The sequence below is a fragment of the Bombina bombina genome, chromosome 12 (genome assembly GCF_027579735.1).
Source record: "Bombina bombina isolate aBomBom1 chromosome 12, aBomBom1.pri, whole genome shotgun sequence".
NCBI classification, from domain to species: Eukaryota; Metazoa; Chordata; class Amphibia; order Anura; family Bombinatoridae; genus Bombina; species Bombina bombina.
This window is the reverse complement of record NC_069510.1, coordinates 146443936-146470543: the sequence shown is the minus strand read 5'-3', so window position 1 is coordinate 146470543 and position 26608 is coordinate 146443936. Positions and strand designations below refer to the sequence as shown.

The following is a 26608-nucleotide window of genomic DNA, read 5'->3' as shown; positions in this document are numbered from 1 at the left end:
GTGTGTGTATATATATATTTTATTAAAAAAATTTAAACATTTTAATTTGACTGATAATGAGCCCTGCTCCTGTCCAGGAATCCATTACAGGCATATAGCAGTAGGGGTGGGGGGGCTGCTCCTTTCAGAAATGCTGTGCCTTGCTAATATCAAATACATTGTAGATTCAGTTAACCCAGCAGCAGAGGGGACTGGAGTTTTAGCCTTTTTGGCAGCCGTGGGGTTAACTGCATCTGCTATGTATTTGAGCCATTTCTCAGAGAGCAGGAGATTGTGTGGGAGGTTCCATAATGGTTACACACCCTAAGTTTCAGACTGCAGAGGTCCCTAGGGGGAAATATAAGTAAAGTGGCTTTCCCTCCTCTTCACATCTCCTGCATGAGCTCTGCTTTTAGACTTATATAGCTTGATCGGCTGCTGAGATCACAAACAGAAAGTGAAAGTGAAACAGACATTTTACAAATGTGTGCTAAAAATAACCACTAGATGGAGCTGGTTTGCAAGAAATCACATACATCAATACAGTACAGCCACTAATGAGTTTGTATGTTTTTAGCAAAAAAATTGCGACCTCTCACAGTTTTTAAATCGCGGCAATTAATCGTGGTTTAAAACCGAAACCACAAAAAATCGTGCAGCCCTAACCTGGTACTACTTTTATTCCTTCTTCAAGGTTTAAAACATTGTATCCTTTGCCAGCAGTTAGATTGGAGTTTTGGGAAAAGATCCCCAAAGTTGATGGGGGCTATCTCTACTCTTGCTAAATGTACTACTATTTCTACGGAAGATAGTACTTCTTTTAAAGATCCTTTAGATAGGAAACTTGAATCTTATTTAAGGAAAGCTTATTTATATTCAGGTCATCTTCTTTGGCCTGCAATTTCTTTGGCTGAGTTACAGCTGCTTCAACTTTTTGGTTGGAAACTTTAGTGCAGCAAGTATCGGATCATGATTTGTCTAGCATTGTTAAGTTGATTCAACATGCTAATAATTTCATTTGTGATGCCATTTTTTATATTATCAAAATTGATGTTAAATCTATGTCTTTAGCTATTTTAGGTAGAAGAGAGTTGTGGCTCAAATCTTGGAATTCTGATATGACTTCTAAGTCCAGATTGCTATCTCCTTTCTTTCCAAGGTAATAAAATATTTGGTTCTCAGTTGGATTCAATAATTTCAACTGTGGATTAAGGGAGTTTTTTTGCCTAAGGTTAAAAGACCTAAGGGTAAATCTAAAGCTTCTAACCATTTTAGTTCCTTTTGAAAAAATAAGGAACAGAAACTTAATCCTTCCCCAAGGAATCTGCTTCCAATTGGAAGCCTTTTTCAAATTGGAATAAATCCAAGCCATTTAAGAGATCAAAACCAGCCCCCAAGTGCGCATGAAGGTGCGCCCCTCATTCCAGCTCAGCTGGTAGGGGCAGATTAAAATTTTTCAAAGATGTTTGGATCAATTCTGTCCAAAATCATTGGATTCAGAGTATTGTCTCTCAGGGGTACAGAATAGGATTCAGAGTAAGACCACCTGTGAGAAAAAAAATTCTCTCCCGCATTCCAGCAAACCCAGTAAAGGCTCAGGCTTTCCTGAAGTGTGTTTCAGACCTGGAGTTATCGGGGTAATCATGCCAGTTCCGTTTCAGGAACAGGGTCTGGGGTTTTATTCAAATCTATTCATTGTCCCAAAGAAAGAAAATTCATTCAGACCAGTTTTGGATCTAAAGATTTTGAATCAATATGTAAGAGTACCAACTTTAAAAATGGTGACTATAAGGACTATTCTGCCTTTTGTTCAGCAAGGGCATTTTATGTCCACAATAGACTTACAGGATGCATATCTTCATATTCCGATTAATCCAGATCACTATCAGTTCCTGAGATTCTCTTTTCTAGACAAGCTTTACCAATTTGTTGCTCTTCCTTTTGGCCTGGCGACAGCTCCAAGAATCTTTTCAAAGGATCTAGGACCCCTACTATCTGTAATCAGAGAGCGAGGTATTGCGGTATTTCCTTATTTGGACGATGTCTTGGTACTCGCTCAGTCTTTAAGTTCTGCAGAATCTTACATGAATCAACTAGTGTTGTTTCTTCGAAGACATGGTTGGAGGATCAATTTACCAAAACGTTTTTTGATTCCTCAGACAAAGGTAACCTTTTTTGGTTTCCAGATAGATTCAGTGTCCATGACTTTGTCTCTAACAGACAAGAGACGTTTGAAATTGGTTGCAGCCTGTCGGAAACTTCAGTCTCAGTCATTCCCTTCAGTAGCTATGTGCATGGAAGTTTTAGGTCTCATGACTGCAGCATCGGACGCGATCCCCTACGTGCGATTTTCAGAGCCTTTCAGTCTTGGCCTCTGTTGAAGAGAGAACCGTTCATTTGTTTTCAGACAGACAATATCACAACTGTGGCATATATCAATCATCAGGGTGGGACTCTCAGTCCTCAAGCTATGAAAGAAGTAATTCGGATACTTGTTTGGGTGAAATCCAGCTCTGTCTAATTTCTGTGGTTCATATCCCAGGTATAGACAATTGGGAAGCGGATTACCTCAGTCGTCAGACTTTACATCCGGGAGAATGGTCTCTCCGCCCAGATGTTTTCTCAAATTGTTCAGATGTGGGGACTTCCAGAAATAGATCTGATGGCATCTCATCTAAACAAAAAACTTCCCAGGTACCTGTCCAGGTCCAGGGATCCTCAGGTGGAAGCAGTGGATGCATTGACACTTCCTTGGTGTTATCAACCTGCTTATATTTTCCCGCCTCTAGTTCTTCTTCCAAGAGTGATCTCCAAAATCATCATGGAGCAATCGTTTGTGCTGCTGGTGGCTCCAGCATGGCCTCACAGGTTTTGGTATTCGGATCTTGTTCGGATGTCCAGTTGCCAACCTTGGCCACTCCCATTAAGGCCAGACCTTCTATTTCAAGGTCCGTTTTTCCATCAGCATCTCAAATCATTAAATTTGAAGGTATGGAAATTGAACGTTTAGTCATAGAGGTTTCTATGACTCTGTGATTAATACTATGTTGCAGGCTCGTAAATCTGTTTCTAGAAAGATTTATTATCGAGTTTGGAAGACTTACATTTCATGGTGTTCTTCTCATAAATTCTCTTGGCATTCTTTTCAAATTCCTAGAATTTTACAGTTTCTTCAGGATGGTTTGGCTAAAGGTTTGTCTGCAAGTTCCTTGAAAGGACAAATCTCTGCTCTTTCTGTTTTATTTCACAGAAAGATTGCTAAACTTCCTGATATTCATTGTTTTGTGCAGGCTTTGGTTCGTATCAAGCCTGTCATTAAATCAATCTCTCCTCCTTGGAGTCTTAATTTGGTTTTGAAGGCTTTACAGGCTCCTCCATTTTAGCCTATGCATTCTTTAGACATTAAACTACTTTCTTGGAAAGTGTTGTTTCTTTTGGCCATCTCTTCTGCTAGAAGAGTTTCTGAATTATCCTCTCTCTTGTGAATCTCCTTTTCTGATTTTTCATCAGGATAAGGCAGTTTTGCGGACTTCATTTAAATTCCTACCTAAAGTTGAAAATTCTAACATTAGTTGTCCCTTCTTTGTGTCCTAATCCTAAGAATTCTTTGGAAAGATCATTACATTCTTTGGATCTGGTGAGAGCTTTGAAATATTATGTTGAAGCTACTAAAGATGTCAGGAAGACTTCTAGTCAATTTGATATCTTTTCTGGTTCCAGGAAAGGTCAGAAGGCTTCTGTCGTTTCCTTGGCCTCATGGTTAAAACTTTTGATTCATCAAGCCTATTTGGAGTCGGGTCAAGCCCTGCCTCAGAGAATTACAGCTCATTCTAGTAGATCAGTTTCCACTTCCTGGGCTTTTAAGAATGAAGCTTCAGTTGATCAGATTTGCATACATTTACTAAATTCTACCATTTTGATATATTTGCTTCTTCAGAAGCAGTTTTTGGTAGAAAAGTTCTTCAGGCAGCGGTTTGTTTGATTTTTCTGCTTTTGATTTAATTTTTTTTCCTCACATTTATGAGAATTAACTTATATTTTGGGTTGTGGATTATTTTTTTCAGCGGAAAATGGCTGTTTTTATTTTTATCCCTCCCTCTCTAGTGACTCTTGCGTGGAGTTCCACATCTTGGGTATTGCTATCCCATACGTCACTAGCTCATGGACTCTTGCCAATTAAATGAAAGAAAACATCATTTATGTAAGAACTTACCTGATAAATTCATTTCTTTCATATTGGCAAGAGTCCATGAGGCCCACCCCCTTTTTTATGGTGGTTATGATTTTTTTGTATAAAGCACAATTATTTCCAAATTCCTTTGTTGATGCTTTTTACTCCTTTCTTTATCACCCCACTTCTTGGCTATTCATTAAACTGAATTGTGGGTGTGGTGGGGGGTGTATTTATAGGCATTTTGAGGTTTGGGAAACTTTGCCCCTCCTGGTAGGATTGTATATCCCATACGTCACTAGCTCATGGACTATTGCCAATATGAAAGAAACAAATTTATCAGGTAAATTCTTACATAAATTATGTTTCTTACCTCTGTGATTACCTTGTATCTAAGCCTCTGAAGACTGCCCCTTATCTCAGTTATATTAATATACTTTTTACCTCTGTGATTACCTTGTACCTAACCCTCTGCAGACTGCTCCCTTATCTCAGTTATATTAATATACTTTTTACCTCTGTGATTACCTTGTATCTAAGCCTCTGCAGACTGCCCCTTATCTCAGTTATATTAATATACTTGTTACCTCTGTGATTACCTTGTATCTAGGCCTCTGCAGACTGCCCCTTATCTCAGTTATATTAATATACTTTTTACCTCTGTGATTACATTGTATCTAAGCCTCTGCAGACTGCCCCTTATCTCAGTTATAATAATACGCTTTTTACCTAAGCTTCTCAGATCTTTTGACAGACTTGTATTTCAGGCAATTAGTGCTGACTCCTAGGTAACTCCATGTGCATGAGCTCTGTTATCTCTGTGAAACACATGAACTAACACCCTCTAGCTGTGAAAAGCTGTAAAATAAGAGGCGGCCTTCAAGGGCTTAGCAATTAGCATATGAGCCTACCTAGGTTTAGCTTGCACCTAAGAATAACAATAGAATAAAGCACATTGTATGATAAAAGTAAATTAGAAAGTTGTTTAAAATGACATGCCCTATCTGAATTATGAGTTTAATCTGGACTTTACTGTCCCTTTAAGTTTAAATTTGAATTACACTTTGTGTATTTTCTATCTGTTCTGATGGCCCAGTCACATTGTAGCCGCTCTGTTCTTTCCTGCAGCAGTGCGTAGCCTCTCCGGCACGGTCTCTCCGTCTCTGTATTGTATTTTCTTATCTCCTTTTTGTTTCACTCTGTAATGTTTTGATTTACTTTTATCAGTCTTTCTGACAGCAGCTGTAAACTTCCTGTCTGTGTGCGCAGTGCATGTAAATAATAGGTGTTCAAGGCTGAGAACGAATACTTTTTATAGCAGGACAGATGCGTGTCCTGGTCAGAGATGAGTTCAATACATTTTACACAAGTTTACTTCTGCTGGATCCGCACACTGCCCCCTTTTTGTCAATAAAGTTACCGGTTGTCCTCTACAAACATTTGGCTTCCAAGTTACACACTAATCATTTACTTTACCCCTGATGCCAGTAACACACACAGCAGTGATTTGACCCTCCTATACAATGGTTGTCCCAGTGACTACATATAACTCACACAATCACCAAGACATTATTTGCTAGCAGTAGCACAAATCATAGTGCCTGTGCAGTGATGCATCTTTCAGGGCAATATTTAACGCTGCGCAATCTGTTGGCGCTCTACAAATAACCGATAATAATAATTGTATTGCATAGAGGCATAGGGGGCTTTTAAAATGCAGCATCCACTCCAGGACTTTGTACACTAGATTTTTCTTTGCATAAATGTTTTGTACCTGAACCATGTATACAGCCCACCTGGAAGTGTTTTTGTAACAATGTATAATTTTGCTTATTTTTTTTAATAATTGTGCTGATTTTACTCCGAACCAAGCCCCAAAGATTTATATGTATACTGATGTCTACAGACTCCAGCTTGCTCCTGTTTGTGTAGAGGGTCTTTTCTTATGCAGGGGGATTCTGCTGTTCCTGCTTTATCAGCTCATTTTACTGGGTGTCCCACCCTAACCTCATCAACACAGCTAAATTTAGAGCTTCTAAGTAAGTTTTTAAACAGTTTTATACTGGATTTTTAAATCTGTATCTGTGCATATTATTCTTTATAGTCTATAACATGCAGCTATATGAATACTGGTGTATAATGTCCCTTTAAGTGTCCAGTATTCTTACATCAATTTTACTGGGCAGTCTGCTGAAATACTGGAATTTCTAGATAAATACGGGAGACCTGGCATCCCTAGGTGTGAAAGCGAACACTAGAATCATTTGGTTTTTATGTATTAATGTTTTTGCTTGTGAACGTACGTTCATCTATCAGCTACTGAAAAATGTATGCTACAGTTTGAGTATCTTCCAAAACACACATTGTTCTTATATTTATAGAAAACGGGTATTATCCGCACTTCTCAAAAATGAAGGGAATCCCAAAATGGTAAAAAATATTTATTTTAAACAGTTTAAAAAATACAAAAAAGTCATAATCATTAGAAAAATTCTGTGGCCTGGTGGTAAAGAGTGTCAAACATGTTTCGGGCCTACCCCTAGCCCTTGTTCACTGGCATACACTTAGACTCCAACCAGACCACTTTTTAAAGCAGAGTATCTCTAATTATCTCTGAGACACCTGAATCAATTACATTTAAAGAAAAATGTTTGCATGTTTAATGGCTGATACAGAAAATAGCCATTATATATAAAAACGTTTTATATATACTCTTTTCAAATATCGTGATTATTTTCTTTGTATATGTACATATCCAAGGTAGTCAACAACAGAAAAAGAAAAAAAAGTATATTGCAGCATTATACTAGAAATACCCTTTTAAAATTTCATTAAATTCGGAAAATCTTATCCTTTATTTACATTTTCATTTTCCTTTCTCCTCCTCATTCCTTTTTAGAAACTGAATAGTGTGATTAAAAAATGACTTCAATAAAACAGATTGGCATCCATAATGGAATTTAGGTCATCTGGATATTTAGATTGAAGCTTAAAGATCCATAGTACCTCTTTTTGATCCAGTAACTCCCTATCACCCTCTCTTCTGTGCCTTGGAACATGATCAATACCTTGTATTTGTAAGAGCATATTATTTGATTGATGTTCATATCTAAAATGTTTGGCTATGGGGGTGTTGCTTTCAGGGTTGCTAATGTCTCTCAGGTGTTGAAGAGCCCTGTCTCTTAGGGCACATTTTGTACGGCCTACGTATTGTTTTTCACAGCCTTTACATGTCAACAGGTATATGACATGTGTTGTATTGCATGTTATGTTGTGTCTTATGTCATGTGCTTCCTCAGTTACTGTCGATTAAAATTTTGTACCTGTTTTAATATAGTGGCAAATTTTACATATATTGCCATCGTTTGTAGCAACCAACTCAAGCAGAAAGCAAAGTGTTGGGTTTTTGTTTAGGTAGCATGGAAGGTGAAAGAATAGTTCTGAGAGTTCTAGCTTTTCTGATAGTATAATTACTTCCCTTGGATGAAATATTTAATTTCTTGTCTCCCTTTAGGACTGGTAGACAGCTTTGAATGACATTCCTTATTTTGGTGTAATCTCGACTATATGTAGTGCTAAAAGTAGGTTTAGAATAGAAATTTGTTTTTTTTGTTCATGTATTGTAATAGATTCGCTCTTGGTATACAACTATTTGTTGTTGTTTTTTCATGTATTGTAATTGATTTGCTCTTGGTATACAACTATTTGTTGTTGTTGTTTTGTTTTTGTATTGTAATAGATTTGCTCTTGGTATACAACTATTTGTTTTTTTTTGTTCTTGTATTGTAATAGATTTGCTCTTGGTATACAACTATTTGTTTTTTGTTTGTTCATGTATTGTAATTTGCTCTTGGTATACAACTATTGGGGTTTTTTGTTCTTGTATTGTAATAGATTTGCTCTTGGTATACAACTATTTGTTTTTTTTTTGTTCTTGTATTGTAATAGATTTGCTCTTGGTATACAACTATTTGGGTTTTTTGTTCATGTATTGTAATAGATTTGCTCTTGGTATACAATTTTTTTTTTTTTTGTTCATGTATTGTAATAGATTTGCTCTTGGTATACAACTATTTGGGGTTTTTTGTTCATGTATTGTAATAGATTTGCTCTTGGTATACAACTATTTGTTTTTTTTTTGTTCATGTATTGTAATAGATTTGCTCTTGGTATACAACTATTTGGGGGTTTTTTTGTTCTTGTATTGTAATAGATTTGCTCTTGGTATACAACTATTTGGGTTTTTTTGTTCATGTATTGTAATAGATTTGCTCTTGGTATACAACTATTTGGGGTTTTTTTTGTTCTTGTATTGTAATAGATTTGCTCTTGGTATACAACTATTTGGGGGTTTTTTTGTTCTTGTATTGTAATAGATTTGCTCTTGGTATACAACTATTTGTTTTTTTTGTTCTTGTATTGTAATAGATTTGCTCTTGGTATACAACTATTTGTTGTTGTTTTTTTGTTCTTGTATTGTAATAGATTTGCTCTTGGTATACAACTATTTGGGTTTTTTTTGTTCATGTATTGTAATTGATTTGCTCTTGGTATACAACTATTTGGGTTTTTTTGTTCATGTATTGTAATAGATTTGCTCTTGGTATACAACTATTTGGGGGTTTTTTTTGTTCTTGTATTGTAATAGATTTGCTCTTGGTATACAACTATTTGGTTTTTTTGTTCATGTATTGTAATAGATTTGCTCTTGGTATACAACTATTTGTTTTTTTTTTGTTCTTCTATTGTAATAGATTTGCTCTTGGTATACAACTATTTTTTTTTTGTTCTTGTATTGTAATAGAGTTGCTCTTGGTATACAACTGTTTGTTTTTCTGCTGTATTTAGTAATTTGGTACTGTAGCCACGAGCTTCTAATCTTTGTTGTGTGGCATCGGCATTTCTCTGGTAGCTTGTTTCTGGTGTACAATTTCTTTTAGTACATATGTACTGACTGAAGGGTATTGATTGTAATTTATGTTGAGGGTTTCAGGATCTATAGTGTAGTATTGTGTTGCCTGCAGTGGCTTTTTTAATCTCGACTATATGTAGTGCTAAAAGTAGGTTTAGAATAGAAATTTTTTTTTTTTTTCGTGTATTGTAATAGATTCGCTCTTGGTATACAACTATTTGTTGTTGTTTTTTCATGTATTGTAATAGATTCGCTCTTGGTATACAACTATTTGTTGTTGTTTTTTCATGTATTGTAATTGATTTGCTCTTGGTATACAACTATTTGTTGTTGTTGTTTTGTATTGTAATAGATTTGCTCTTAGTATACAACTATTTGGTTTTTTTGTTCATGTATTGTAATAGATTTACTCTTGGTATACAACTATTTGGGTTTTTTTTGTTCTTGTATTTTTAATAGATTTGCTCTTGGTATACAACTATTTGGGTTTTTTTTGTTCTTGTATTGTAATAGATTTGCTCTTGGTATACAACTGTTTGTTTTTCTGCTGTATTTAGTAATTTGGTACTGTAGCCACGAGCTTCTAATCTTTGTTGTGTGGCATCGGCATTTCTCTGGTAGCTTGTTTCTGGTGTACAATTTCTTTTAGTACATATGTACTGACCGAAGGGTATTGATTGTAATTTATGTTGAGGGTGTCAGGATCTATAGTGTAGTATTGTGTTGCCTGCAGTGGCTTTTTTATAAAGGTCAACCTCAATAGACTTAGAATGTGGAACAAGTGTGGCATCCAAAAAATTAATTTGTGTGGTATTTTCAACTTTTCAGATGTGAAAGAAAGATTCAAATTACTTGAGTTGATATTCTCATGAAACTGAAACAAGATGGTCATCTCCATCCCATATTATTAAAAGATCAATGAATCTTGTGTCTGAAAGGATAGTTATCTCCAAATTTGTGGCACAGCTCCCGGAATCCCATATAGAGATTTGCATGGGACGGCGCAAATTTTGCGCCCATGGCTGTGCCACATCTCTGGAGATAATGTTTATTTTCAAAAAGAAAAAAATTGTGGGTAAGCAAATACTTCACAGTTAAAATTGTATTGTTGTCGTCATATAGAGAAGTATATAAAAATTGTTCCAAAGCATTAAGACCCTTGGTGTGTGGAATGGACGTGTATAGTGTTGATACATCAATTGAGATGAACCTATAGGAGTCCTGCCATTCAATATCCTCAATTTGTTTGATCATTGTTGCTGTAGCTTTCAAATACCCAGGTAAGTTGGTAACGATTGGCTGTAAAAAGCTGTCCAACAGATTAGAAATGTTTTCATTAAGGGAACCTATGCCCGCCACAATGAGATGGCCGGGAGGTTTAATAGTGTCTTTATTGGGCAAATAGTGGAAAATGGTGCATCACGGGGCATTCAGGTATCAGGCTATCCGCCACTTTAGATGTAATAATGCCGTCATTTTTTGCCCCCTCCAGTATGATGTCCAAAACAGATACAAAGGGAACTGTAGGATCAGACGAGACGTTCAGAGGTGTCAATGTTGCTTAGTTGTCTATTAGCCTCTATCAAATAGCAAAGAAAAAGATGAGAAGATCCCAGCGTAAAAGATAAACTATCTTTATTCGTAAAAATATATAGTTGTTCACCACTATATATTCTTACGAATAAAGACAGTTTGTCTTTTACGCCGAGATCTTCTCATCTTTTTCTTTGCTACATTGTTGCGAGTTGAAGAGGAACTCGCTATTGTGATCCCTAGCGAGAGACTGTGACGTCACAGGATCAAGATGGCTTTGAGGCTTTGAAGCCGGTTTGCTGTTTGGATATATTGTTTCTACAGCCGAAGTTGCTAATAGCCGGAGAGGAGCATAACCAGCTGATCAGAAGAGACACGGCGAAGTATCAGAAGGTGGTGATAGAAGACAGGTGCCTGCGCTATAGCGTAAGTCCTCTTCAGTGTGTGGATTATTATCCAGCACAAGGTAAGAGCCGTGAACGGCTGTGGGAGAGATTACTGGGAGGCAGCCTGGCTTGTGAAGCAGTGTAAGGCTTACCTGAGACACCATACTGCTGATTACCTGTGTTTGAGTTGGATTGCCGCTGTGATCATACTTTGTTACTGCTGGTCTCCTGAGGACTGTCGGAGTCTTTACAGAACTAATAGAGTCCTGGGTATTTTGTAATTGTACACATAAAGAGGACGGGTTGTGCTTTGAATTGCTCTGTTTTATTCTACACTACAACATTCCCTCCTCCCCTGTCTGATTCTCTGATCATAATGTTAGTGTCATTGCTTAATTCTCGTAGTGCTCTTTTTTCTTGTGAATTTAGTTTATTGGAGCAGTAGTTTTTTGTAGATTTGCATTGCTCTTAAAGGGACATGAAACCCAAATTCTTTCTTTCATGATTTAGATAGAGAATGCAATTTTAAACAACTTTCTAATTTACTTGTATTATCTAATTTGCTTCATTCTCTTGATAAATTTTGTTTAAAAGCATATCTAGATAGGCTCAGTAGCTGCTGATTGGTAGCAGCTCATAGATGCCTCGTTTGATTGGCTCGCCCATGTGCAGTGCAATTTCTTTAACAAGAGATATCTAAATAATGAAGCAAATTAGATAATAGAAGTACATTAGAAAGTTGTTTGAAACTGCATTCTCCATCTTAATCATCAAAGAAAATTTTGGGGTTTAATGTCCCTTTAAGCTTTTCATCCAACTGAATTGGGAGACTTAAAACAGTTTGTTGGAAAACTTGGAGCGTTGGACCCCTAGAATTGATAGGATAAAAGTAAGTTATTTTTGAATTGACTTAAAGCTATGTCCTGCACGGTAGGACCACTTTGAGTGGATTGCAGTCCCTCATTCTCTGTGGGTATTTGTTTCATGTCATTGCCAGTGCTAATTGCATCAAAAGGAAGAGTGGAAGGGATGTAATTTCTATACAAACGCTTTAATGTACCTTTTTGTATTGCATACACACCTGTAAACCTCAAAGGGTCTTCATTTTGGAGCAACAATGCACTTCCACTACAAAGCTAAACCTGGTTGGTAATTAATGCATGTCGCCCCTTATTCGCTCAGTTGTTCAGTTCATTTTGTCCCTGTGCTGAGAGAGAGATGGATGAGGTTTGCAGGCGGACAGGTTCTCAAGTAGAGAACCTGTGCACATGCAGTCACCATTTGCTAGCTTTAGTTTCTGGTAAATAGATGCCGGCCTTTTACTTTGCCCCACCCATTTTTTTGTGGACGTCACAGCTTGGGCTTTAGTTACCAATGATGAATTATGGACTCTCACCACCATATGAAAGAAAACATCATTTATTCTTTCTTTCTTGGTGGTGAGAGTTCACAAATCCGCCCAATGTTGCTGATGGCGGCAGTTCTAGTTCACACCTCTTTACCCTACTATCTTTCTTACTTCTTCCTCATTTACTTGGCTATATCTGATACTGGGAGGGTCAGGGAAGTAGGAGGGCTATTTAACCATTTAAAGGGAAAGTCTAGTCAAAATTAAAGACAGAGCAACTTTCTAATTTACTCCTATTATCCATTTTTCTTTGTTCACTTGGTATCTTTATTTGAAAAAGCAAGAATGTAAGCTTAGGAGCCAGCACATTTTTGGTTCAGCACCTGGGTAGCACTTTCTGATTGGTGTCTAAATGTAGCCACCAATCAGCAAACACTACCCAGGTTCTGAACCAAAAATGGGCCAACTCCTAAGCTTACATTCATATAAAGATGGCAAAAGAAGGAAGAAAAATTGCTAATAGGAGTAAATTCCAAAAAGTTTCTTAAAATTGCTGCTCTATCTGAATCGTGAAAGTTTAATTTTGATTAGACTATTCCTTTAAGGACGATGAACCCTGAATGTTGCTGGTCTTTCTATGAGGATTAAAAAAATTTATAGCGCCGTCTCCACCACCACCGGTGAGACCGTGCTATTTCTGGTAGTCAGCAGGAAGGTGGAAGGGTATAATAGCGCGGTCCTGCCGCTCGTGGTGGGACACATGCTATTATAACCAAGAAAACCCTTAATGGCCAGCGTTGTGCAGGGTATGTCGTGGTCGTTAAAGGGTTAAGCTCTTGGTGTAGGGTGTCTTTGCCTCCACCTGGGGGTTAAGTGATGAATTCCCAACAGTAATGAATCGTGGACTCTCACCACCAAGAAAGAAAGGAAGGAATTTATCAGGTGAGAATAAATGATGTTTAGTGCACTTTTTTAATAACTAAAAAAACAAACCTATAACTGCTGCCATTTCATATGCAATATAGATTTGTTTGTATACAATGTACTGTTAGACTCTTATGACTGCACCACATTTCAGTGTGCACTGCTGCCCCTTTAATTGTGTGAGAATCCATAAAGAGCAAGCATTAGTAAGTTGGAGTGGGCGAAAGCTGTGGTCAGGCATCTTGTAGCAGCAGTCAGACCTCAGCCTATGTTCCCTGGTTCAGTGAGACGCGTGGTGATCACAAGCACGGGCTTTTTATAGCCTTTTAGTGACGTAGGTGTTGAAGTTATTTTTTTCCTCTTTGCCTTTATCTCTTTTGGATTGCTGACTTTTGCCCTTAATAAACTTTGTGTCCACTGAGTTAAATGCATCAGTTAGCTTTGTGCGCACTGCCTAATCAGACATGCACCATTTGTTGTTTTGTTTCTGTAGCCTCTAGACCTGTGCAGCCCTGATAGAACTCTGCTGTTATCTGAAGAGTTATTTCTACAGGAGAGCCGCAGCAAAACTATCCAGGTAAGTGACTTCTGACATCAAACACTTCTATTTAAACTAAACAACGCTGTAAAATGTATGTACATTATAGTAAATGCTGTATTACCCTAGACCTGAAGCAAAGCAAAAATGTGTTTCTATAAATGCACTTTTACTCCAATAAAAGGTACTACCACTTGCTGTTAAACTATTACGTTGGCATGTGAATCGCTGGACTAACATATCTCGTCCAATCAGATTTACTGAGGGCACTCCCCATGCTGAAGGGAATATTATTGGAGTGCAGTCCTTTGCCATGTTTTGTATGTATATACTCACTCTCTCTCACTCTCTCTCTCTCTCTCTCTCTCTCTCACACTCTCTCTTTCACTCTCTCTCTCACTCTCTCTCACTCTCTCTCACTCACACTCTTACTCTCTCACTCTCTCTCACTCACACTCACTCACTCTCACTCACTCTCTTACGCTCTCTCTCACACGCTCTCTCTCTCACACGCTCTCTCTCTCACACGCTCTCTCTCTCACACGCTCTCTCTCTCACACGCTCTCTCTCTCACACGCTCTCTCTCTCACACGCTCTCTCTCTCACACGCTCTCTCTCTCTCTCACACGCTCTCTCGCTCTCTCACACGCTCTCTCTCTCACACGCTCTCTCTCTCACACGCTCTCTCTCTCACCCGCTCTCTCTCTCACGCGCTCTCTCTCTCACGCGCTCTCTCTCACACGCTCTCTCTCACACGCTCTCTCTCTCTCACACGCTTTCTCTCTCTCACACGCTCTCTCTCTCTCACACGCTCTCTCTCTCTCACACGCTCTCTCTCTCTCACACGCTCTCTCTCTCACACGCTCTCTCTCACACGCTCTCTCTTTCTCACACGCTCTCTCTTTCTCACACGCTCTCTCTTTCTCACACGCTCTCTCTCTCACACGCTCTCTCTCTCACACGCTCTCTCTCACACGCTCTCTCTCACACGCTCTCTCTCTCTCACACGCTCTCTCTCACACGCTCTCTCTCACACGCTCTCTCTCACACGCTCTCTCGCGCTCTCTCTCTCACACGCTGTCTCTCTCTCACACGCTGTCTCTCTCTCACACGCTGTCTCTCTCTCACACGCTGTCTCTCTCTCACACGCTGTCTCTCTCTCACACGCTCTCTCTCACACGCTCTCTCTCACGCGCTCTCTCTCACGCGCTCTCTCTCACGCGCTCTCTCTCACGCGCTCTCTCTCGCTCACGCGCTCTCTCTCGCTCACGCGCTCTCACACACACGCGCTCTCTCTCTCTCATACACACACACACATTCTTTCACACACTCAGGCTTTCATTTTCTGCTGCTGATCACAAAGGCTTGCGCTGTCCCTCTGCACACATACACCTACGTTTCTATTTATAATTCTCTCTCTCACACTCTCTCTCTGTCTCACTCTCTCACACACTCTCACCCTTACTCTCGCTCTCTCACACACACACATTCTTTCACACACTCAGACTTTCATTTTCTGCTGCTGATCACAAAGGCTTGCGCTGTCCCTCTGCACACACAAACCTACGTTTGTATTTGAACATTGATTCTGTTGCAAATAAATTTGGGAAATAATTATTAACCACCCTAATTGACCGAGATTGTTTCATCCTTTTTATGCATATTTTGTATGCTTGAAATATAAATCACCTTATAAGACTATTAAAATGTGATTTAATTTCACATCTTCCTAAATTCTCTATCTTTTTTTCTTTAAAAATGTTACTTTCGTTTTCAATAAAGATTTTTTGTTTTGTTTTTGTGCCAGTTCAGGCCCTTTTGTAACCTGTGAGTGAAAACTCTTGTTTCACCATAGCAGTAGTTAAAGGGGCGTGAAAACTGGGTTGATATTTCCCAGGCATTAATAGATATTCAATGTATGAAGGTAGAACATTGCAATACACGTCCGTTATTTGTTTTGCTTTCTTTTGTAAAAATTGTGTTGTCCTATTCTCTATAGAAAGGCCTAAGTATGCTTCAGATTGCATACACCAGCCACACTTCACATTGATTGCTTAGAGCAGTGCACAAAGTTATCTATAGCTATTTCTAATTGGTTGTATTTAACTCTTTAATGGCAGAGGCTTTTTCTTTAGTATTGGTTTCACCATAATTATCCTTGTTAAATCCTCCCATACACATTATACACAGTTTCACAGATACCCTATATAGGTACATAAAAACACATATATATATATATATATATATAATCATTTTATTTAGTTTTTCCAATTTTCTTTATAACCATTTCTACAAAACTAGTGTAACTAAAGAAAAATACCTCCAAATAAACAAACTGTGCCCTGATTTTAGGAATACCCCATATGTCTAGGTTTCCAAGTAATTTATAGCAAATCTAGGCCAAATACTACAAAGCTGGAATTGTTTTTTCGCTAACTTTTGCTGTGCTTTAACTGTTGTCTAAATAGCGGTCACCAAATTCAAAACTGCTGCACAAAAGTATATATTTGTAGAACTTAGACTCCCAATGTTTTTATCTAGTGGTATTTTTTACACTTACTTTATCCCTTTTATTGCCAAGAAAACGAAAATAAATAGTTTAAATAAAATTCTAAAAAATAAACATTAATAAAATGTATTAAACTGTAATAACTTCTTTTCATATATTTTAACACTTTTTTTTTATTTATTTTTTATTTTTTACTGGCGTGCTCACTGAGAGAGACGGAGGGGTCAAGATAAGTCGTTAACAAACAATAGCTTGTTATTTTTGACCAGTGATCACATGACCATGAACCGCTTTTTTTGTGCATCACTGGACAGCCTCACTCCTGAGTATTCCAGTGATTGCCCAGTAAGCCTGATCTGGGACACCTATTTGTTAGGAAATGTGCCATCACCATGTTAATCTTAGGTTAGTAAAGCAAAAATGATATGAACTGGTTTAACCTTTGCAGAGGTATCATATAGGTGACGTCCCTAGCAGGGAATAGCAGTCACACAACCTCGCCATTCGCCCGCTGTTTTCACTCTGCAGGAGTTAAATACTAAGGGCACCATGTACTATGCAGCGATAGCTGCTCCGAAGCCCTTGCGGGGCAGGTTTGCATATGCAAGCCTACTTCCCGCAATGTAACATATAGCAGACATTAGACAGCTGCTCACTCTCTGTGATTGACAATCCCTTCTCACGCGATTGGTCACCTCGAGAGAAGGGGTGGGCATTACACACTCACTTAAGCAAGTAATAATACATACGGGCAGCGGATCCTGTTCGTCCGCTGCCCGTATGTAGCAAGGCGAGCGGACAACTTTTCGTGTTAAGAATCTTGTCCGCTCGCTCCTTCGTACATGGGGCCCATAGTTATTTATGGTCAGTAATGCATTAGCTAAGCACCCTGACAAATTAAAGCATTTAGGTTTTGCATTCAATTGTCCCTTTTGATCTGACCTTTTAAGGTCCCAAAGAAGCATACAGCTCAACTTAAAAAATACTTTGCCTTGGATATTCATTTTATGGATTGGTTGTAATATACAAATGTAATTTACGCACTGCATGCTTGAGGGCTTTTGACGTGCATAAAATGTGATGTCTTGCCCACCCCAGATGGATCACTCACTGCACACGTCAGATGCACGTTGCTAACTATCATATTTAGACAACAGTGGAGTGGCCGAAGGGTTAAAGCAATGGTGATTTATAAGGAACATTTCTTGCAAAGCAAATATTTTTATTATTCACTGATGTTCGGTACTCATCAGGGCTTAACAAGAAATGCCACCTCATGATGGAAGGGAAAACTTAGTGGGCAGAAAACCACAGTATTTTGTATCATAGGTAACCAATTCTATGGTGTGGTCATGCCAAGTACCCTGGCCATTTGTCATAGTCACAAGCTGCTTAAAAAAGTGTTCTTGCTAATTTATTAAAGGGACAGCAAACAACTTTATATATATATATATATATATATATATATATATATATATATATATATATATATATATATATGAGAGAGAGAGAGAGATGTATATATAAGGGTGTGTGTGTGTGTATATATATATATATATATATATATATGTGTGTGTGTATATATATATGTGTGTGTATATATATATGTGTGTAACTGTATATATTTATATATATATATATATATATATATATATATATATATATATATATATATGTGTGTGTGAGTATGTATGTATATGTGTATATATATATATATATGTATATATATGTGTGTGTGTGTATATATATATATATATATATATATATTTCTCTTGTTAAGTGTATCCAGTCCACGGATCATCCATTACTTGTGGGATATTCTCCTTCCCAACAGGAAGTTGCAAGAGGATCACCCACAGCAGAGCTGCTATATAGCTCCTCCCCTCACTGCCATACCCAGTCATTCTCTTGCAACTCTCAACAAAGATGGACATAGTAAGAGGAGAGTGGTGTATTATAGTTAGTTTTTTAACTTCAATCAAAAGTTTGTTATTTTTAAATGGTACCGGAGTGTACTGTTTCTCCTGTTAAGTGTAGTCAGTCCACGGATCATCCATTACTTATGGAATATATCTCTTCCTAACAGGAAACTGCAAGAGAATTACCCAGCAGAGCTGCTATATAGCTCCTCCCCTCACATGTCATATTTAGTCATTCTCTTGCAGCCTAACTAAAAAGGAAGCTGTGAGAGATCTGTGGTGTTTTTTAACTTAGTTTATTTCTACAATCAAAAGTTTGTTATTTTAAATGGCACCGGAGTGTGCTGTTTATTCTCAGGCAGCATTAGAAGAAGAATCTGCCTGGGTTTTTTTCTATGGTCTTAGCAGACGTAACTAAGATCCACTGGCTGTTCTCATCTGAGGAGTGAGGTAACTTCAGAGAAGGGGAATAGCATGCAGGGCTCCCCTGCAACAAATGAGGTATGTGCAGTAATTTATTTTCTGAGGAATGGAATTGACTTAGAAAATACTGCTGATACCATTGTAAAGTAAGTTCAGCCTTAAATGCAGTGATAGCGACTGGTATCAGGCTGATGTGTGTGTGTACACTGAATGTATTTTTCTAAGGAATGGAATTGACTCTGAAAATACTGTTAATACTGAAGTAATGTATGAGCCTTAACTGCAGTAAAAACGACTGGTAGCAGGCTTATTAATAATAATACATAACTTTCAAATGTATGTTTAAAACGTTTACTGGCTTGTTAATCGTTTTTGTGAGGTACTTGGTGATAAAACTTATCAGGGCATGATTTTTACCACATGGCCATTTTTGTTTTCTGCATAGAAACAGTTTCTGAGCTTCCCCACTGTTGTAATATGAGTGGGAGGGGCCTATTTTAGCGCTTTTTTGCGCAGTAAAATTCAGTCACAATCTGTCTACTTCATCCTCCATGATCCAGATCGTCTCTAGAGAGCTCAGGGGTCTTCAAAATCCATTTTGAGGGAGGTAATCAGGCACATCAGTCCTGTGACAGTGTATTTGACTGTGAGAAAAACGTTAATTATATAATTGTTATCCGTTTTTGGGTACTAAGGGGTTAATCATCCATTTGCTGGTGGGTGCAATCCTTTGCTAACTTAATACATTTACTGTGAAAATTTGGTTGCTATAACTGTTTTGGTCATTGTTATTTCAACTGTCAGTTTTTCTGTGCTTCTTAAAGGCACAGTAACGTTTTTTTATATTGCTTGTAAATTAATTTTGAAAAGTATTTCCAAGTTTGCTAGTCTCATTGCTAGTTTGTTTAAACATGTCTGACTCAGATGAATCTCTTTGTTCACTATGTTTAAAGGCCAATGTGGAGCCCAATAGAAATTTGTGTACTAATTGCATTGATGCTACTTTAAATAAAAGTCAATCTTTACATGTAAAGAAATTATCACCAGACGACGAGGGGGAAGTTATGCCGACTAACTCTCCTCACGTGTCAGTACCTTCGCCTCCCGCTCAGGAGGTGCGTGATTTTGTGGCGCCAAGTACATCAGGGAGGCCCTTACAAATCACTTTGCAAGACATGGCTACTGTTATGACAGAAGTATTATCTAAGTTGCCAGAATTAAGAGGCAAGCGCGATAGCTCTGGGTTAAGGATAGAGCGTGCGGATGAGATGAGAGCCATGTCCGATACTGCGTCACAGTTTGCAGAACGTGAGGACGGAGAGCTTCATTCTGTGGGTGACGGATCTGATCCAGGGAGACTGGATTCAGAGATTTCCAATTTTAAATTTAAGCTAGAGAACCTCTGCACATTGCTAGGGGAGGTATTAGCGGCTCTGAATGATTGTAACACGGTTGCAATTCCAGAGAAATTATGTAGGTTGGATAGATACTATGCGGTACCGGTGTGTACTGACGTATTTCCTATACCAAAAAGGCTTACAGAGATTATTAGCAAGGAGTGGGATAGACCGGGTGTGCCTTTTACCCCTCCTCCCATATTTAGGAAAATGTTTCCTATTGACGCCACCACACGAGACTTATGGCAGACGGTCCCTAAGGTGGAGGGAGCAGTTTCTACTTTAGCTAAGCGTACCACTATCCCGGTGGAGGATAGTTGTGCCTTTTCACATCCAATGGATAAAAAATTGGAGGGTTACCTTAAGAAAATGTTTGTTCAACAAGGTTTTATTTTACAGCCCCTCGCATGCATTGCGCCTGTCACTGCTGCGGCAGCATTCTGGTTTGAGTCTCTGGAAGAGGCCATTCGCTCAGCTCCATTGGATGAAATAATCAACAAGCTTAAAACACTTAAGCTAGCTAACGCATTTGTTTCTGATGCCGTTGTGCATTTAACCAAACTTACGGCTAAGAACTCCGGATTCGCCATCCAAGCGCGCAGAGCGCTATGGCTTAAATCCTGGTCAGCTGACGTGACTTCTAAATCTAAATTGCTTAATATTCCTTTCAAAGGGCAGACCTTATTCGGGCCCGGCTTGAAAGAAATTATTGCTGACATTACGGGAGATAAGGGCCATGCTCTACCTCAGGACAGGGCCAAATCAAAGGCCAAACAGTCTAATTTTCGTGCCTTTCGTAACTTCAAGGCAGGAGCAGCATCAACTTCCTCCGCTCCAAGACAGGAAGGAGCTGTTGCTCGTTACAGGCAGGGCTGGAAAGTTAACCAGTCCTGGAACAGGGGCAAGCAGGCCAAGAAACCTGCTGCTGCCCCCAAAACAGCATGAAGAGAGGGCCCCCTATCCGGAAACGGATCTAGTGGGGGGCAGACGTTCTCTCTTCGCCCAGGCTTGGGCAAGAGATGTCCAGGATCCCTGGGCGTTGGAGATCATATCTCAGGAATATCTCCTGGACTTCAAAACTTCTCCTCCACGGGGGAGATTTCATCTTTCAAGGTTATCAGCAAACCAAATAAAGAAAGAGGCGTTTCTACGCTGTGTACAAGACCTCTTACTAATGGGGGTAATCCACCCAGTTCCGCGGACGGAACACGGGCAGGGATTCTATTCAAACCTATTTGTGGTTCCCAAGAAAGAGGGAACCTTCAGGCCAATCTTGGACTTAAAAATCCTAAACAAATTTCTAAGAGTTCCATCATTCAAAATGGAAACTATTCGAACCATCCTTCCCATGATCCAAGAGGGTCAGTACATGACCACAGTGGACCTAAAGGATGCCTACCTTCACATACCGATTCACAAGGATCATTACCGGTATCTGAGATTTGCCTTCCTAGACAGGCATTATCAGTTTGTAGCTCTTCCCTTCGGATTAGCTACGGCTCCAAGAATCTTTACAAAAATTCTAGGATCACTTCTGGCGGTACTAAGACCGCGAGGCATAGCGGTGACTCCGTACCTAGACGACATTCTGATACAAGCGTCAAGTTTTCAAACTGCCAAGTCTCATACAGAGATAGTTCTGGCATTTCTGAGGTCGCATGGGTGGAAGGTGAACGTGGAAAAGAGTTCTCTATTACCACTTACAAGAGTTCCCTTTCTAGGGACTCTTATAGATTCTGTAGAGATGAAAATTTACCTGACAGAGGCCAGGTTATTAAAACTTCTAAATGCTTGCCGTGTCCTTCACTCCATTCCACACCCGTCAGTAGCTCAGTGCATGGAAGTAATCGGCTTAATGGTAGCGGCAATGGACATAGTACCATTTGCGCGCCTGCATCTCAGACCGCTGCAATTGTGCATGCTAAGTCAGTGGAACGGGGATTACTCAGATTTGTCCCCCCTACTAAATCTGGATCAAGAGACCAGAGATTCTCTTCTATGGTGGCTTTCTCGGCCACATCTGTCCAAGGGGATGACCTTTCGCAGGCCAGATTGGACGATTGTAACAACAGACGCCAGCCTTCTAGGCTGGGGAGCAGTCTGGAATTCCCTGAAAGCTCAGGGATTATGGACTCAGGAGGAGAAACTCCTCCCAATAAATATTCTGGAGTTAAGAGCAATGTTCAATGCTCTCCTAGCTTGGCCTCAGTTAGCAAATCTGAGGTTCATCAGATTTCAGTCGGACAACATCACGACTGTGGCTTACATCAACCATCAAGGGGGAACCAGAAGTTCCCTAGCGATGTTGGAAGTCTCAAAGATAATTCGCTGGGCAGAGTCTCACTCTTGCCACCTGTCAGCGATCTACATCCCAGGCGTGGAGAACTGGGAGGCGGATTTTCTAAGTCGCCAGACTTTTCATCCGGGGGAGTGGGAGCTTCATCCGGAGGTCTTTGCTCAACTGATTCGTCGTTGGGGCAAACCAGATCTGGATCTCATGGCGTCTCGTCAGAACGCCAAGCTTCCTTGTTACGGATCCAGGTCCAGGGACCCGGGAGCGGTGCTGATAGATGCTCTGACAGCCCCTTGGGTCTTCAACATGGCTTATGTGTTTCCACCATTCCCGATGCTTCCTCGTTTGATTGCCAAGATCAAACAGGAGAGAGCTTCGGTGATTCTGATAGCGCCTGCGTGGCCACACAGGACCTGGTATGCAGACCTAGTGGACATGTCGTCCTGTCCACCGTGGTCTCTGCCTCTGAGACAGGACCTTCTAATTCAGGGTCCTTTCAAACATCCAAATCTAATTTCTCTGAGGCTGACTGCATGGAGATTGAACGCTTGATTCTATCAAAGCGTGGCTTCTCGGAGTCGGTTATTGATACCTTAATACAGGCTAGGAAGCCTGTTACCAGAAAAATTTACCATAAGATATGGCGTAAATTTTTACATTGGTGCGAATCCAAGAGTTACTCATGGAGTAAGGTTAGGATTCCTAGGATATTGTCCTTTCTACAAGAGGGTTTAGAAAAGGGCTTATCTGCTAGTTCGTTAAAGGGACAGATTTCTGCTCTGTCTATTCTTCTACACAAACGTCTGGCTGAAGTTCCAGACGTTCAGGCTTTCTGTCAGGCTTTAAATAGGATTAAGCCTGTGTTTAAGTCTGTTGCTCCGCCGTGGAGCTTAAACTTAGTTCTTAATGTTCTTCAAGGCGTTCCATTTGAACCCCTTCATTCCATTGATATCAAGCTGTTATCTTGGAAAGTTCTGTTTTTGATGGCTATTTCCTCGGCTCGAAGAGTCTCTGAGTTATCTGCCTTACATTGTGATTCTCCTTATCTGATTTTTCATTCAGACAAGGTAGTCCTACGTACTAAACCTGGGTTCTTACCTAAGGTAGTTACTAACAGGAATATCAATCAAGAGATTGTTGTTCCATCACTGTGTCCTAACCCTTCTTCAAAGAAGGAACGACTTTTGCATAATCTGGACGTAGTCCGTGCCCTGAAATTCTATTTGCAGGCAACTAAAGATTTTCGTCAAACTTCTTCCCTGTTTGTCGTTTACTCTGGACAGAGGAGAGGTCAAAAGGCTTCGGCTACCTTTCTCTCTTTTTGGCTTCGTAGCATAATACGCTTAGCCTATGAGACTGCTGGACAGCAGCCTCCTGAAAGGATTACAGCTCATTCTACTAGAGCTGTGGCTTCCACCTGGGCCTTTAAAAATGAGGCCTCTGTTGAACAGATTTGCAAGGCTACGACTTGGTCTTCGCTTCACACTTTTTCAAAATTTTACAAATTTGACACTTTTGCTTCCTCGGAGGCTATTTTTGGGAGAAAGGTACTTCAGGCAGTGGTTCCTTCTGTTTAATGTTCCTGCCTTGTCCCTCCCTTCATCCGTGTACTTTAGCTTTGGTATTGGTATTCCATAAGTAATGGATGATCCGTGGACTGACTACACTTAACAGGAGAAAACATAATTTCTCCAACATAGGTGTGTCCGGTCCACGGCGTCATCCTTACTTGTGGGATATTCTCTTCCCCAACAGGAAATGGCAAAGAGCCCAGCAAAGCTGGTCACATGATCCCTCCTAGGCTCCGCCTACCCCAGTCATTCTCTTTGCCGTTGTACAGGCAACATCTCCACGGAGATGGCTTAGAGTTTTTTAGTGTTTAACTGTAGTTTTTATTATTCAATCAAGAGTTTGTTATTTTGAAATAGTGCTGGTATGTACTATTTACTCAGAAACAGAAAAGAGATGAAGATTTCTGTTTGTATGAGGAAAATGATTTTAGCAACCGTCACTAAAATCCATGGCTGTTCCACACAGGACTGTTGAGAGCAATTAACTTCAGTTGGGGGAACAGTGAGCAGTCTCTTGCTGCTTGAGGTATGACACATTCTAACAAGACGATGTAATGCTGGAAGCTGTCATTTTCCCTCTGGGATCCGGTAAGCCATGTTTATTACGATTGTAAATAAGGGCTTCAAAAAGGGCTTATTAAGACTGTAGACTTTTTTTGGGCTAAATCGATTGATTATTAACACATATTTAGCCTTGAGGAATCATTTTATCTGGGTATTTTGATATAATAATATCGGCAGGCACTGTTTTAGACACCTTATTCTTTAGGGGCTTTCCCAAAGCATAGGCAGAGCCTCATTTTCGCGCCGGTGTTGCGCACTTGTTTTTGAGAGGCATGGCATGCAGTCGCATGTGAGAGGAGCTCTGATACTTAGAAAAGACTTCCTGAAGGCGTCATTTGGTATCGTATTCCCCTTGGGGCTTGGTTGGGTCTCAGCAAAGCAGATACCAGGGACTGTAAAGGGGTTAAAGTTCAAAACGGCTCCGGTTCCGTTATTTTAAGGGTTAAAGCTTCCAAATTTGGTGTGCAATACTTTTAAGACTTTAAGACACTGTGGTGAAAATTTGGTGAATTTTGAACAATTCCTTCATGTTTTTTCGCATTTGCAGTAATAAAGTGTGTTCAGTTTAAAATTTAAAGTGACAGTAACGGTTTTATTTTAAAACGTTTTTTGTACTTGTTATCAAGTTTATGCCTGTTTAACATGTCTGAACTACCAGATAGACTGTGTTCTGAATGTGGGGAAGCCAGAATTCCTATTCATTTAAATAAATGTGATTTATGTGACAATGACAATGATGCCCAAGATGATTCCTCAAGTGAGGGGAGTAAGCATGGTACTGCATCATTCCCTCCTTCGTCTACACGAGTCTTGCCCACTCAGGAGGCCCCTAGTACATCTAGCGCGCCAATACTCCTTACTATGCAACAATTAACGGCTGTAATGGATAATTCTGTCAAAAACATTTTAGCCAAAATGAACACTTATCAGCGTAAGCGCGACTGCTCTGTTTTAGATACTGAAGAGCATGACGACGCTGATATTAATATTTCTGAAGGGCCCCTAACTCAGTCTGATGGGGCCAGGGAGGTTTTGTCTGAGGGAGAAATTACTGATTCAGGGAACATTTCTCAACAAGCTGAACCTGATGTGATTGCATTTAAATTTAAGTTGGAACATCTCCGCATTCTGCTTAAGGAGGTATTATCCACTCTGGATGATTGTGACAAGCTGGTCATCCCAGAGAAACTATGTAAAATGGACAAGTTCCTAGAGGTGCCGGGGCTCCCAGAAGCTTTTCCTATACCCAAGCGGGTGGCGGACATTGTTAATAAAGAATGGGAAAGGCCCGGTATTCCTTTCGTCCCTCCCCCCATATTTAAAAAATTGTTTCCTATGGTCGACCCCAGAAAGGACTTATGGCAGACAGTCCCCAAGGTCGAGGGAGCGGTTTCCACTTTAAACAAACGCACCACTATACCCATAGAGGATAGTTGTGCTTTCAAAGATCCTATGGATAAAAAATTAGAAGGTTTGCTTAAAAAGATGTTTGTTCAGCAGGGTTACCTTCTACAACCAATTTCATGCATTGTCCCTGTCGCTACAGCCGCATGTTTCTGGTTCGATGAGCTGATAAAGGCGGTCGACAGTGATTCTCCTCCTTATGAGGAGATTATGGACAGAATCAATGCTCTCAAATTGGCTAATTCTTTCACCCTAGACGCCACTTTGCAATTGGCTAGGTTAGCGGCTAAGAATTCTGGGTTTGCTATTGTGGCGCGCAGAGCGCTTTGGTTGAAATCTTGGTCGGCTGATGCGTCTTCCAAGAACAAGCTACATAACATTCCTTTCAAGGGGAAAACGCTGTTTGGCCCTGACTTGAAAGAGATTATCTCGGATATCACTGGGGGTAAGGGCCACGCCCTTCCTCAGGATCGGCCTTTCAAGGCAAAAAATAAACCTAATTTTCGTCCCTTTCGTAGAAACGGACCAGCCCAAAGTGCTACGTCCTCTAAGCAAGAGGGTAATACTTCTCAAGCCAAGCCAGCTTGGAGACCAATGCAAGGCTGGAACAAGGGAAAGCAGGCCAAGAAACCTGCCACTGCTACCAAGACAGCATGAAATGTTGGCCCCCGATCCGGGACCGGATCTGGTGGGGGGCAGACTCTCTCTCTTCGCTCAGGCTTGGGCAAGAGATGTTC

The 26608-nt window shown here is 39.8% G+C and overlaps 1 protein-coding gene across 2 annotated transcripts in view; it reads left to right on the top strand.

Annotated features, from left to right (window-relative positions):
• Window positions 1–26608, top strand: part of RGS3 (regulator of G protein signaling 3) — a 1044909-nt gene that overhangs the window by 616194 nt on the left and 402107 nt on the right. For both annotated transcript variants that reach the window (XM_053695840.1, XM_053695841.1), the window contains one exon: window positions 13747–13830. In XM_053695840.1, the coding sequence (XP_053551815.1) occupies window positions 13747–13830 (84 nt within the window). The remainder of the gene's footprint in view (window positions 1–13746; window positions 13831–26608) is intronic.